Source organism: Amblyraja radiata, chromosome 7 (genome assembly GCF_010909765.2).
Source record: "Amblyraja radiata isolate CabotCenter1 chromosome 7, sAmbRad1.1.pri, whole genome shotgun sequence".
In the NCBI taxonomy this organism is placed as follows: Eukaryota; Metazoa; Chordata; class Chondrichthyes; order Rajiformes; family Rajidae; genus Amblyraja; species Amblyraja radiata.
The window spans coordinates 55,807,150-55,822,765 of record NC_045962.1 but is presented as its reverse complement, the minus strand read 5'-3'; the positions used below and the strand labels follow the sequence as shown (position 1 = coordinate 55,822,765).

At 42.4% G+C, this 15,616-nt stretch overlaps 1 protein-coding gene across 6 annotated transcripts in view; it reads right to left on the bottom strand.

Annotated features, from left to right (window-relative positions):
• The window catches only part of cep70 (centrosomal protein 70), a 51,870-nt gene that overhangs the window by 22,206 nt on the left and 14,048 nt on the right, over window positions 1-15,616 (bottom strand). For all 6 annotated transcript variants that reach the window (XR_004412622.1, XR_004412623.1, XM_033024597.1 and 3 more), the window contains exons 2-7: window positions 14,521-14,654; window positions 14,228-14,253; window positions 12,857-12,956; window positions 9,667-9,790; window positions 7,548-7,728; window positions 5,284-5,444 (exon numbers count right to left, since the gene is read on the bottom strand). Coding sequence is in view for 4 of the 6 variants with exons in the window: in XM_033024597.1 (XP_032880488.1) it covers window positions 5,284-5,444; window positions 7,548-7,728; window positions 9,667-9,790; window positions 12,857-12,956; window positions 14,228-14,253; window positions 14,521-14,551 (623 nt within the window). In the remaining 2 variants the exon portion in view is untranslated. The remainder of the gene's footprint in view (window positions 1-5,283; window positions 5,445-7,547; window positions 7,729-9,666; window positions 9,791-12,856; window positions 12,957-14,227; window positions 14,254-14,520; window positions 14,655-15,616) is intronic.

Below are 15,616 nucleotides of genomic sequence, written 5' to 3'. Positions count from 1 at the left end.
ATTTTGTGTACCTTCGATATTCCAGCATCTGCAGTTCCCTTTTGAACACTGACTGTTTAATGGGTCAATGATTTCTGCCATTCTACAAGCATGCGCAGCTTCGTCTAAAGTTAAATCATTCTTGCGCAGGAGCTCAGACTTCAGCTTTTGATCAATCATCCCTGTCACCAGAATGTCTCTAATTAACTGGTCAGTCATGTTTTCGAATCGGCACCTCTGGGCCATATATCGTAAATCTAAGATGAAGCTTTCGACAGGTTCGTCCGGCAACTGTCTCCGAGTAAAAAATCTCGACCTTTCCAAAATGTGATTAGAGGGTCACAAATCTCACTAAATTTGCGTAACAAGACATTAGGGTCGTCGGCTGATTCTTCGGGTGTGAGTACCTAATTGTTGGCTCCCAGGACCGCTGGGGCATATCGGAAAGTCCTTGATCTTTTCATGGCATCTGGGCCAGCAAGGTTAAGTAGAAGGTAGGCCTTGACAGCGTCTGGTTCATTTCGATGCGCGATGTTCATATAGTGCCGGTAATCCATTTCAAAAGTAGCCCAGCGCTCATCGATATCCGAATCAAAGATAAGCTGTGCAGGCTTTCGGCAGGAAGAAGCCATCGTAAAAATGAAAATATAACTTGATAAAAGGAAATAAAAACCGATAAACAGGAGAAGCGGGTTATCCCAACTTGACACCATGTAAATATGACATCTACACAACACGTAACTTTAAGATCATCTTTAATGTACATACAGACTTGACAACATGTTAGTAGTCACTGACTCCAGTCTGCTACCGAACTGCATAGCATAGGAAGTGGGTGTTAGTATAAATGATACAGCAAAGCGCGGTTAGTGATGCTAAGCTATATATGATTGGTTGCATGCATAAATTGGATTGGATTGGATTCAATTTATTGTCATTGCACTTTTCAGTGCAACGAAATGGTTTAGCCTGCAGTCATAACATAGAATAAATAACAAACACTCAACACAGTTTAAAGTCACAAAGTCATTGTCTCTTCCCTCCTTGCTCTCCCTCTGCGCTGAGGCAATCCAGGCCTCCGATGTTGTGACCCCGCCGGGTGATGGTAAGCAAGTCTCGCGGCTGAATCCGCGCTCCGCAAACGGGCCGGTTCAAACTCCGCGGCCCGGGGCGGTCGAAGCGGCCGAAGCTGCCGCCCTCCAGTCCAGCGGACGCAGCTGTAGTTGCGGGAGCTCTGGAAAAACAGGTCACCACCTGTGACCTGCGAGCTCCCGATGATGTCGTCCACTGGCCCGCGGCCGAGCCTCCGAGGCACCAAAGTCGGGTCGGAAGTTGGGTCGCCCCGCAACCACAGCCCCGAAGTCAGCCAGCCTCACGTTGGTAAGTCCTGGCTCTGCCTCCGCAGCCTCGAGGTCGGTCGCAGTTGGAGGCCGCCAGCTCCGCGATAGCGCAGACGGACATGGAGACGGGGGATATGGCAAGAAAGGTCGCATCCCCCCCCCCGAAGGAAGAGTAAAAAAACACACCACACTCACCCCCCACACGTACACAACTAAATAAACCGAAATAAACTGCAACAACGGGTCAAAAGAAAACAAACGGACTGCAGGTGAGCCGCAGCTGCAAGGTGGATTTCCTTCAGTTCCTCCGTCACCCCAGATCCTCTGGCCACTACTATATCAGGAAGATTATTTGTGTCCTCCGTAGTGAAGACAGATCCAAAGTACCGTCCAAAGTACAAAGTACAAGGGGACCAAATGTAGGTCCCTTGCAGTCAGAAACAGGTGAATTGATCATGGGGAACAAGGACATGGCAGACCAATTGAATAACTACTTTGGTTCTGTCTTCACTAAGGAAGACGTAAATAATCTGCCGGAAATAGCAGGGGACCGGGGGTCAAATGAGATGGGAGAACTGAGTGAAATCAGGTTAGTCGGGAAGTGGTGTTAGGTAAATTGAATGGATTAAAGGCCGATAAATCCCCAGGGCCAGGTAGGCTGCATCCCAGAGTGCTTAAGGAAGTAGCCCCAGAAATAGTGGATGCATTAGTGATAATTTTTCAAAACTTTTTAGATTCTGGAGTAGTTCCTGAGGATTGGAGGGTAGCTAATGTAACCCCACTTTTTAAAAAGGGAGGGAGAGAGAAAACGGGGAATTACAGATCAGTTAGACTAACATCGGTAATGGGGAAAATGCTAGAGTCAGTTATTAAAGATGGGATAGCAGCACATTTGGAAAGTGGTGAAATCATTGGACATAGTCAGCATGGATTTATGAAAGGTAAATCATGTCTGACGAATCTTATAGAATTTTTCGAGGATGTAACTAGTAGAGTGGATAAGGGAGAACCAGTGGATGTGTTACATCTGGACTTTCAGAAGGCTTTCGACAGTCCCACATAAGAGAGTATGCAAACTTAAAGCACATGGTATTGGGGGTTCAGTTTTGATGTGGATAGAGAACTGGCTGGCAGACAGGAGGCAAAGAGTAGGAGTAAACGGGTCCTTTTCAGAATGGCAGGCAGTGACTAGTGAGATACTGCAAGGCTCAGTGCTGGGACCCCAGCTATTTACAATATATATTAATGATTTGGACGAGGGAATTGAATGCAAGATCTCCAAGTTTGCAGTATAATGTGGATAAATGTGAGGTTATCCACTTTGGTGGCAAGTAGACTATTATCTGAATGGCGGCCGATTAGGAAAATGGGAGATGCAACGAGACCTGGGTGTCATGGTACACCAGTCATTGTAAGTAGGCATGCAGGTGCAGCAGGCAGTGAAGAAAGCGAATGGTATGTTAGCATTTAAAGCAAAATAATTTGAGTATGGGAGCAGGGAGGTTCTACTGCAGTTGTACAGGGCCTTGGTGAGACCACACCTGGAGTATTGCGTACAGTTTTGGTCTCCTAATCTGAGGAAAGACATTCTTGCCATAGAGGGGGTACAGGGAAGGTTCACCAGACTGATTCCTGGGATGGCAGGACTTTCATATGAAGAAAGACTGGATAGACTCGGCTTGTACTCGCCGGAATTTAGAAGATTGAGGGGGGATCTTATAGAAACGTACAAAATTCTTAAGGGGTTGGACAGGCTAGATGTAAGAAGATTCTTCCTGATGTTGGGGAAGTCCAGAACAAGGGGTCACAGTTTAAGGATAAGGGGGAAATCTTTTAGGTCCGAGATGAGAAAAAAAAAATTCACACAGAGAGTGATGAATCTGTGGAATTCTCTGCCACAGAAAGTAGTTGAGGCCAGTTCATTGGCTATATTTAAGAGGGAGTTAGATATAGCCCTTGTGTCTAAAGGGATCAGGGGGTATGGAGAGAAGGCAGGTACAGGATACTGAGTTGGATGATCAGCCATGATCATATTGAATGGCGGTGTAGGCTCGAAAGGCCGAATGGCCTACTCCTGCACTTATTTTCTATGTTTCCATGTTTCTACGTTACCTGTTCAACTCATCTGCCATTTCCTTGTTCCCCATAATAAGTTCACCTTTTTCAGTCTTCAAGGGTCCAACTTTGGTCTTACCTAATTTTTTCCCCTTCATATACCTAAAGAAGCTTTTATTTTCCTCCTTTATATTCTTGGCTAGCTTACCTTCGTACCTCAACTTTTCTCCCCGTATTGTCTTTTTAGTTATCTTCTGTTGCTCTTTAAACATTACCCAATCCTCTTGCTTCCCGCTCATCTTTGCTATGTTGTACTTCTTCTCTTTTATTTTTATACGGTCCCTGACGTCCCTTGTCAGCCATGGTCGCCTCTTACTCCTCTTGGAATCTTTCTTCCTCCTCGGAATGAACTGATCCTGCACCTTCTGTATTATTCCTAGAAATACCTGCCATTGTTGGTCCACTGTCATCCCTGCTAGGACTGACATCCCTGCTAGGGTATCTTTCCAGTCAACTTTGGCCCGCTCCTCCCTCATGGCCCCCTTTATTCAACTTTAACACTGACACCTCCGATCTACCCTTCTCCCTCTCCAATTGTAGATTACACCTGACCATATTATGGTCTCTACCTCCTAATGGCTCATTAACCTTTGGAAGGTTACATTCTGGTAGGACATATAGAGTAATCGTGAGGAACCTTAAGAGTGTTGATATACAGTCAGACCTTGAAGTACACGTCCATAAATCTTTTAAAGTAGAGACAAAGGAGGATAGCATAACGAAGAAGGCATTTAATGTGTGCATAGAGCACGAGAGGAGAGAAATTTAAGAGGTCCAAGGGACTAATTTTTATCGCACAGAAGGCGAATATCTGGCTACACAGCAGGCAAATGAGATTAGCATAGATAGGCATCACAGTCGGCATGGACGAAGGGGCCAAAAGGGCCTGTTTCTATGCTGTACATTTATATGATTCTATTATCTTTACTCAACTACTCCAGTCAAGCAGCTCCGTATACTTGCAGGCATTCTGCCTGCAGGGATCTGAAGGCAAGCAGCAACTCTGGCACTATCTTGTCGTGCCATGGATCCAGATCACCTCCTCCATCAGTCTATCAGCAGAGAGCAGAGGCCACCCCGACTGAAGTCCCATCATCTCTTTGCTCCACATGGAAAACAACTCCTCGCATCCATCCACCCAACTGAGACTAAAGCACACTGGATAGCTACCAAGTGGTCACAGGAGTGGAAGGCACCCTCATCTCCATTACACAGCTACATCTCTTCACCAATTAAAAGCTGTCCAGGGTCTGACCTCCCCAGAGGAGCATGGGTGAAGCCTAACAGAGCCCAGACTGTGAATGCGGAGCAGACCAACCGACAGCCAACCACGTGGATAAGCTTTTCCCACTGAGAGTAGGGAAGATTCAAACAAGGGGACATGACTTGAGAATTAAGGGACAGAAGTTTAGGGGTAACATGAGGGGGAACTTCTTTACTCAGAGAGTGGTGGCTGTGTGGAATGAGCTTCCAGTGAAGGTGGTGGAGGCAGGTTCGTTTATATCATTTAAAAATAAATTGGATAGTTATATGGACGGGAAAGGAATGGAGGGTTATGGTCTGAGCGCAGGTGTATGGGACTAGGGGAGAATACGTGTTCGGCACGGACTAGAAGGGTCAAGATGGCCTGTTTCCGTGCTGTAATTGTTATATGGTTATATGTCATCACTGAATGCCCGCTTTACCACCCACCAAATGGAGCTCAGGGCCTGGCAGACATTGATGCAGAGACAACAACCTGGCTGCTCAACACCCGGCTTGCGATCTAACTATTCCTTTGATTTATTTATGTTTCATTCACAAGAAGAAGAAGACTTAACTATGACTATACGAAAGATTTGATTCTTACTGTTTGTTGGGCCTGGTATGCGTTCTGGTGGTTTGCTCAAGTAACTTGCATCTTTCAATGCATTTTTCTTCTTCAGTCACAACCATGTACAACCTTTTCTGCAATTGCACAATGGTCTTCTCTTGCTCATACAATTTATGCTCCAATTCATCACAATATACCTAATGGGGAACAAAATTCTCATAACATACTAAAATACAACCTTAACTAATATTGCAGAATAATATCCAATTTTGAATCAGTCTGTCATATATAATAGCATTGTAGTACAATAATTTATTTTAATTGCTTATATAATATGACAATATTTGAAGCAAGTGTTAAAACTAATTTGTCACACACACTACGAGTTCTGAAACTAGCTAACCAGGAACAATTACCAATATTTACGAAATAATTTTTTTGTTAAATGTGTGTTCCTCAGAACAGAATTTGACTCAAACCGAAAATATGAGTGCTAATTTATTTAAATTATTTAGAAAGATTTAACACTCATCTGGTATTTCATAATTTAGCAAAGTGTGCCTCCAACTAATAATTACTTTTAATCAAGAGAGATTAGAAAACAACATGATCAAATGACTTTATTCACTTAATCATTCCATTACTTACTTTAATTTTCATTAGATAAACAGTTAACAAGTGCACAGCTATGGAGATCAAAGGTCACATATAACAGATAATAATGGATTGGTTTTTGATGTCCAGTAACCACAGTGCTTTCATTTATTTAAATTGATGTACATTTAAAAAAAAATACAAGACACCAATTAATGCAGTCTAAATCTCTGCTGAACTAGTCTCAACTGTAGTGGTAACAAAGATTGGAGGAGGAATAACTTTTACTATTGTTTAAACTAAGTCATTGTTTAAACTGAGTAATTACTGTAAGTTGGTTTAAATTTAGTGGTGAGCAAATCAATTCTGAAGGACAGCAATTGTTTTCATTTTGAAAAGCACAGATTAATCAAAGATATTCAGCATAGATAGTTAATGTATTTGTTAGTTGTATTTTGTTAATTGTATTTGATTAACATGATTATATTTTTGAGATTGTAGCAGAAAAATTACAGGATTCTTCCTTTCATGGAACAGGACATAGAATATAACAGCAGAAAGATTTTACTCAATAATATGCAAGGCAATAGCCACAGCTGGAGAACTGCATGCAGTTCTAGTCAACAAATTAATGGAAAGATATGACTGCAGTGCAAAAGTTCTTGCTAGAACTGGAAAACATTAGTTCTGGGAGAAGATTAAATAGGCTGAGTTTGTTTTCTTTCAGGATGGTGAGGGAAGGCTAGATTTAAATGTATAAAATTATGAAAAGCTTGAATGGAACAATTATGAAAAAAAGGATACACTTAGTTAATTTTACACTTTGGACCCACTAGATGCTCCATGTGTACTTGGAGCTACACATGTTACTACTGGAGCAGCTTGGGTAAACAGCAGTTAGCTATGCAGCATAGTTGTTAGCCATATACCTGAAGTGTTTTGAGGCTCATAACTTCTGCTGTTAATTGAAGGTTGAAATCAGTTAAACCTTCGTTATGCCTGCCTGCAGATGAAAGGAGATTGTACTTAATGTACTTCAGTTGGTTGTTCAAATGGCCACTACTAATCATGACTGGAACATGCAGGACTGCAACAATAAACAGGCCTTGACTACATCAATTGATGGTATAATGCCAACCATTAGATGCTATCGTTAAATGGCCATTTCAGATATATGGCTTTTCAAGATTTTCAACAAATTAGAAATAAACATGCTTTTTCTTTCACATGTGCTTTTCGAGCTGCTTAGTTTCTCCAACATATTTGGCCTGAATTCCACATGACAGGACTTTTTTCTTTTTGGTGTAAGAAACCAAAATTAAGAGGCAGCAGGCATTGCTGGTAAGGCCCCATAAACTGCCCATCCCGAGGTATTGCAAAGGTAAAATTGTCTATGCGGAGGAAGGAACTGCAGATGCTGGTTTAAACCGAAGATAGACACAAAAAGCTGGAGCAACTCAGCGGGTCAGGCCTCATCTCTAGAGAAAAGGAAAAGGTGACATTTTGGGTCAAGACCCTTCTTCAGACCGAGAGTTAGGGGAGGCTTGCTAAACAGCTTGAACACTTTCTTGATTATGCTGCTTCCATAATTAGTTGCTTTCAAATATGATCACAGGATCATGAAAGAAATTGTTATTAAATTTACGTACCACAAAACTCCATGGAGAACATAAAATTAAAATTACTATTTTAGATCAACTTATTACCTGTATATCTTGATTATCATGCTTCAGTTGCTCAAGTTGATTTTGGTGTTGACAACACTGCACAAAGTAGTCATCTTGTACCTCCGGACTCTCTGACTTAACAGTGTCATGGACTTGCTTCAAGTCTGACATGCAGAGTTTTTCCACAGACGTTCTGCTCTGCTGCTGACATTCGTCCTTTCTACAATAGTAATGATGTGTTTCAAAAACACAATAAAAGCAATAAAGAAGCAACATCCAAGTTTAATTTATGAACCTATGAAAAAATGTTAGCACCAAGTTACATTATGCAGGCCATATTGTCCCTAATGTATTTAACAATATCTATCAGAGCCAATCATGCTACTTGGTTTAAAGGATTATTGTGGCGAGTTGAGCCATTTTGGTATTGAACTGTCGTTGGTCGTGCTCGAACTCTCGCGTGGACCCGGCGTGATCTGGGCCGACCAATCATGCAGTCAGGGGGGCGGGCTGCCAGGCGGTTGGAGAACAAAGGATTTGCAGTTGGAGTTTAACTTGGGTGTGCTCAAGAGCGACGCCACAGTAGTAGTTAAATATTAAGGATGCGCGCATGAGCGACGGCGCTGCCCCTATTCAGAGGTGTCACCCACCTTTTCACCATCGTGGATCGGTTCACGAAATGGCCGGAAGCCGTCACGTTCTTGGATACCTCCACTGCGACGTATGCACGTGCCCTCACTGCCCACTGGATCGCCCGCTTTGGTGTGCCGGTGGGCATCTCCTCCGACACAGGTGCGCAGGTCACCTCTGAGTTGTAGTCAGCAATGGCTTGCTGCTCAGCTAAACCACACTACGGCCTACCACCTGCAAGCAAACGGCCTAGTGGAGCGTTTTCACTGGAACCTCAAGGCATCCCTAAAGGTATGGCTCACGGGCCCAGACTGGATGGACGAGTTGCCATGGGTCCTGCTGGGCATAAACACTGCCCCGAAAGAGGACCTGGCAATTTCCTCGGCCGAGCTGGTGTACAGCGGCCGCTTATGGTCCCAGGGGACTTCATCTCGGCGGCAAATGGACATCAGGAACCGCCCACGACCATGTTGACGAGCCTCCAGGAGAAGATGGACAGACTCTCTCCAGTTCCAACGTCCCGCCATGGACTCACCACCACGTACGTCCCACCCGCCCCCCAGGACTGCCAGTACACCTTCCTTCGCCGCAATTCCCACCGTACGCCACTGCAAAGGCCTTACGAGGGACACGGCACCAAGACTTTTGTCATCAACATGGGTGGCAGGCACAAGACTGTCTCCGTGGACCGTCTTAAGCCGGCACACTTGGACATTGACAAGCCAGTGCACTGTCAAGACGGCAACTTTGCCAGCTGCAAACCCCGAACACAGGAGACGGGTACATGAGATCAGGCCGCCTCACTCGTGAGCCTAACCGCCTCCATTACTCTGATTCTGGGGGGGGTCATGTGGTGAACTGAGCCATTTTGGTATTGAACCGTCATTGGTCGGCCTTGAACTCTCGCGTGGACTGGGCGTGATCTGGGCTGACCAATCACGCGGTCAGGGGGGGCGGGCCGTCAGGCGGTTGGAGAACAAAGGATTTGCAGTTGGAGTTTAACTCGTGTGTGCTCATGAGCGACGGCACGGTAATAGTTAAATATTAACTTGATGCGCGCATGAACGACGGGGGCTGTATCGGTTAATTATTAAACGGAGTGTTTACACAACGCGTGGATCACTACACTATATAAATATATCAAATTGGCTGTAAACAAGCTGGCCTGCCAGTCAAAAAGAGGAAATTCAACTTCAACACAAGATTGATCCTGACGTCAGGCACTAAATAAAATTAAATACGCAATTTGAAAAAAAATGGCAAGTTTTTGACAAAAGGTAAAAATATTTTACATGTCTCAGATTAGTTCTTAGTGCCAGTAGCAGGTAGCAGGAATAACTTTGGAAACTAATATACATCTTAGATTCACAGACTAGCCAACTGTACATATTCACTGGTACACAAAATTGTGTATTCACTGTCACTGTCACAATGCAGTATTACAGACAGGTAAACACAAAGTATTTAGTAATTACACATACAACTCATTAATAATAGGATTAGTGAAAGAGTCAAGAAGGCTTCTTACTTCAATTTCTTATTAGATTGGACAAGATCCCAGATTAATGCCTGACGTCGCTCAGTGTCTTTTATAAGACTCTTCACTACCTCTCTGATTTCCACAGCTGACTCTTTATCTAGAAGGATTGCATCTATAATAGTTCAAAAGGGTACAATTAGTAATAAAAGAAAATACTTTTTGGTAAATAGATCCAATTCCTACACAGCATTATAAATGTTAAATATTTTGGGATTATAAGCAGGCTAAAAGGGGGGAGGGACGGAAAGAGGGGATGCAAGGGTTACTTGTAGTTAAACAAAACAATATTATTACCGTTGGGTTGTAAGCTGCCCAATGAGGTGCTGTTCCCCCAATTTACATTTGGCCTCACTGACAATAGAGGAGACCCAGGACAGAAAGATCAGTATGGAAATGGGAAGGGGATTTAAAATATTTGACTACCGAGAGATCACCCAGGCCAAGGTAGACTGAGCGGAGGTATTCAGCAAAACAATCGCCCAGTCTGCACTTGGTCTCGCCGATATATAGGAGTCTACACCTGGAATAGTAAATGAGGTGGGAAAAGGTGCATATAAAACCAATGCATCCTTCTCTCTCTTGATTTCTAATGCACTGAGCATTTAAAAGTAATTAATTGAAAATTTTGTGTGGAAGAAATGAAAATCATGCAATTTGCTTGCAACTGAGCCCTACACTGACTTAATAAAACAGATATTGTTCAAGAGTTGAAACTAGCTTGCTAATTTCGTACTAAAGGTTCCCAAGGAAATAGAATATATATGCCGTAACTAAAGAAATATACTACTTAACTTACACATATCAACAAGATTACTCTTTAGGGAACGGGGTTCCCCTCTTCTACTATGGATGAGGCTCTCACCAGGGTCTCTTCTATACCCCGTAACTCTGCTCTCACTCCCCATCCCCCGACTCGTAACAGAGGCAGAGTCACCCTTGTCCTCACCTTCCACCCTACCAGCCGTCACATACAACAGATAATCCTCCGACATTTTCGCCACCAGCAACGGGATTCCACCACTGGCTACATCTTCCCATCTCCTCCCCTTTCGGATTTTCGCAGAGACCGCTCCCTCCGTAACTCCCTGGTCAATTCGTCCCTTCCCACCCAAACCACTCCCTCTCCTGGCACTTTCCCTTGCAACTGCAGGAAATGCTATACTTGTCGCTTTACCTCATCCCTTGACTCCATCCAAGGACCCAAGCAGTCTTTCCAGGTGCGGCAGAGGTTCACCTGCATCTCCGCAACCTCATCTATTGCATCCGCTGCTCTAGGTATCAGCTGCTCCACATTGGTGAGACCAAGCGTAGGCTTGGCGATCGCTTTGCCCAACACCTCCGCTTGGTTCGCAATGGCCTACCTGATCGGTGGCTAAGCACTTCAACTCCCCCTCCCATTCCGAATCCGACCTTTCTGGATCTGGATGTAATATGCTGAAAGGCTCTAGATAGAGCATCACTCAGCACTATGATGACCTGGGCCTCCTCCATGGCCAGAGTGAGGCCCACCGCAAATTGGAGGAGCAGCACCTCATATTTTGCTTGAGTAGTTTACACCCCAGCGGTATTAACATTGACCTCTCCAATTTCAGGTAGTCCCTGCTTTCCCCCTCTTTCCCCGCACATTCCCAGCTCTCCCACAGCACTCTGTCTCCGCCTCTTCCTTTCTTCTTCCCCGTTCCCCCCCCCCCCCCACTCCCACAGCAGTCTGAAGAAGGGTCTCGACCCGAAACGTCGCCCATTTCCTTCGCTCCGTAGATGCTGCCTCACGCGCTGAGTTTCTCTAGCATTTTTGTCTACCTTCGATTTTCCAGCAACTGCAGTTCCTTCTTAAACAGGATTACTTAGTCATTTTTTAAATCAAACTTGCTATGTAGATAGAAACCACAAATGAATTGTAGGGCATATACAAGCCTCAAACATAATACTACTATCTTAAGTACCAGACAACAACTGTACCTAAAGACCAAATAGGAAATGAGTGTTAATGAAAAATAATTCGACCCATTTTCTGGGACGCAAAGATAAAAATGCATTTCTGACCCGGAAGTAATAGTAGTAGTAGTATTAGTAGGCCCCCTTCGGTCATGACTGACCATAGGTGATGCATCCTAGTTTGCAGGTGATGTGTGGTCGGATGCAAGCCTGGGCGATGTCATATGGAGGACAGGCTGTTGCCCATGCAGCACATCCCCCCTCTCCATGTCGCTGATTGATCTAAAGGAACAGCAGGGCCATTACAGTTTGGCACCAGTGCCATCGCAGGAGCTGCCAGAGCGAGGTTGTAGACAACGACAAACTGCCTTAGGGGCTCCGGATCTTCTTGAGGTTTACTCCAGGAGCCTTTTCCATGACTGGATATGGCCACAAGGCAGTGGAGGTTTTAAATCAGAGTTTTCCCTCTCCTAGATGGACTTCCCAGGCTGACCAGGAAGTAATAGGTTTAAAGAAGTCATTACTCTAGATGGCACAAAAGTGTGAACTCTTTCAAAAGTGAGATTGCATTTCTGTGCAGGAATAATTACTGTACAATTTTTCACTGAGCATATGAACTTCATCTATTTTTCAACAACCTTAAATAAATTAGGGACATTAATTTTCACAGCTCCCTGCCTCACCTTTTAAAAAATTGTTTGGATATTTTTTGAAAATAACAATAAAAAGTTTACATTTTACTCACATTCATAAAAAACTATAATTGCTCAAATTTGAGAGTGTACACCTTTAATTGAGGTAGACAGGTGGTGTTTCATGTCAAAACCTTGCAGGTGTTTTGATCTAGGGTCCCAACGTAACATTAACTATTTCTCTACCTCTACAGAGGCTGCCTGATCCACTGAGATCCTACAGCAGTTTTCTTGCTCCAAATTACAGCATCTGCAATCGTGTCTCCACAGATGATTGTCCACAGTAGTGGTATGCCCATTTACATTTAACATCAAAAATAATTTTCAATATTGTGTCATTTTGTGAAAGCACAGTCAGTTAGTAAAGAAAAGCAGACAGAGATTCATTTTCTAAGAGAGCTCATTTTACTTTAGTCCAACATGACTCGTAGAGTTAATTGACAATATTTCTGCAAAACTGATGTGAACATAACAGCTTTCCAAGTATTGTAATCCAAATGCAGCCTAAGTTTACAGGAATCTAGCTTTCTTAACCTCTCAGTTTTTCCTACCATTTTGGTTTTTGCTCTTCAGTGGAGCCATGAGCTGGATTGGTTTGAATCCATGGCGCTGAAGAAGGCCGTTTAGGATCTGCCATTCTGTTTGTTCATGCTAGAGGATAAATTAGCATTAGATATTTTTAATATATAGGTAGGCACCAAACCTCGTGACCTGGTGTCGAGACAACAACCTTTCTCTCGATGTCAGCAAGTCAAAGGAGATAGTGATTGAATTCATGAAGCGAAGCTGGACACATACTCAAGTATGCATTGACAGCGCCAAAGTAGAGATGGTTGAAAGCATCAGATTCCCAGGAGTAAATATCACCACCAACCTGTGCTGGAACACCCTTATTGAAGCAATGACCAAAAAAGCTCACCAACTCCTCTACATCCTTAGAAGGCTTAGGGTGTTTGGCATGTCCTTGACAATCCTCACCAACTTCTACAGATGCTTCGTAGAAAGCATTTTATTGGGATGCATCACAGCATGGTTTGGGAACAGCTCCATCCAAGACTGCAAGAAATTGCAGAGATTTGTGGACGTGGCTCAGACCATCACACAAACCAACCTCCCTTCCATTGACCCCATAAACACCTCACGTTGCTTCGGCACGGCCACCAGCATAATCAAGAACGAGTCTCACCCCTAGTCATTCCCTCTTCTCCCGTCTCCAATCAGGCAAGAGGTGTAGAAGTGTGAAAATGCACACCTCCAGATTCAGAGACAGTTTCTTCCCAGCTATTTCATACCATAGTAGGTTTCTTTCCAAGCACGGTTTGAATGTAAAAATAATATATTCAATATTTACCATGCTTTGGAAAGTTAACAAAAGATCAGTTTTACAGTAACAATATATACAAATAATTTTCAGGAAACATTCTCCTATCCATATTTAAAATGAATTACCTTTACAATGGGAAGCAAAGATCAATTGCTAAATGAAGTAGAGAATGGGTTGTGCTGCAATTATTAGTTTGACAATAAAATAGGGAACCAGGCTGACTCAAGAGCAAAGTCTTTGATGTCTGGCGACCCTTTGATGTTACATTTTCATACCCTACCCTTCCATATCTCCGTGTCTCCCTCTCCCCGACTCTCAGTCTGAAGAAGGATCTCGACACGAAATGTCACCCATGTACTTCAAAACCATTTAAAATGTTGATGGGTGCCAAAATATTCTACATCCAAATTTAAAGCAGCGAATTAAAATAATCTCTCAAGATTGCACTAATATCTAAAGGATCTATTGCTTTGACATTTTCCCTTTGCAAAGTACTATACATGAACACATATTTTATGGTCAAAGATATGGTATGGTCAAGTGATTCATTACTATCTTAACTCAAGCCAATTCCAATAATTAAAATTTAAACACTCACCTGTCCTAAAGCACCATTATCCTCCCCTGCAGTAAGAAATAAAATGTCACATGCATCATTTTAAAATCAATACCTCCATCAAAAAACAGAATTTACAATTGGATTTAGTTGATATAGTTTAAGATCTTACCACAAACACATCTTAGGATGATCCTAAATGCTTATTACTTAACCATATTATTTTTATCCAGTATGGAGTCAAACAAATTACATGGACTCCTATAACTATTTTACCTTCTAAATAAAACTTTAAGGTATATAGTTTGAAACAAAATCAAAAGCTAACATTGTACCAGATATGAAGTGTTTACTGATGGAGCTCATTTTATCATCATGTCTTTGAGGATACGTTTTCTTTTTATCTACCAAAAGAATGAATAGGCGACCAATAATGAGTTGTTTTTTCTGCCTTCCAACATTTCCTTTTCTGGCAAAACAAAATATGCATCACAATTAAGAATGGTATACTTACACAATGGTATACTTACACATTGGCCAAAAGCAACAACGTTCATTACTACGAGATATCCTACACCAAAAGAAGGTGTTGTAGTGACCATGGGCTTATTTTGTGTGCCATTAATTATGTCTTTAATTATGTCTTTAAATTTTAGACTATCCGTAATAATGTGGGTGGGATTTATTACGTAGTCAGGGGCGTGTTTGCTGCTGGGTTTCTTGCACAGAAGCTTAGTTTTAGTTTAGCTTTGGAGATACATGGTGAAGAAACACCCTTCAACCATGTAGAGTTTTGCAGAGACTCGAGGAGTTTTCTAACGTTTAAAAGCAATATGCTGGAGTTTGACGAAGATTAAAGTGTACGAGTCAGAGAAAAAGGTCGGACGAATATCTTATTGTTTTTCTTCAACATTAAAGAAACTATTAATCAAAAGACTGTGTTATGAAGATTTATCTTACGAGAAGCTCTGAAGGTCTCATGGAGAGCTCACATGCGTATTACACATTCTCCTAAATATACACAACAGCTTTAGCCACATTTATTGTGCAAAAAACAATAAATTTGATTATATTGAAAGTGGATGGTTCTAGATTAATTTATGGGAATTAAACATTAAATTCCTTCCAGAAGGAATTAATGAGATTTAAAAATCATGTTATATTGTGAATTCTTGTGTGAATGGGATTAGTTTGTTATTTGGATACATAGGCTATTTAAAAAAATTATCCTTTTCTTAAGAAATGGAATCTACAGGACATTCTTAATGGGAAAGTAGTGGGTAGAAAGGCATGTCATGCGTGGTTTGAAGAGCAAAAACTTGTAGTTTACAATGTCAAAATTGAAAAGTTGTGGAAAAACAAGGTGTACAGAGTTGCTTATTGGTTACAATCTGAGGAGTATGATGATGCTACTGATTATGATATGCCAAT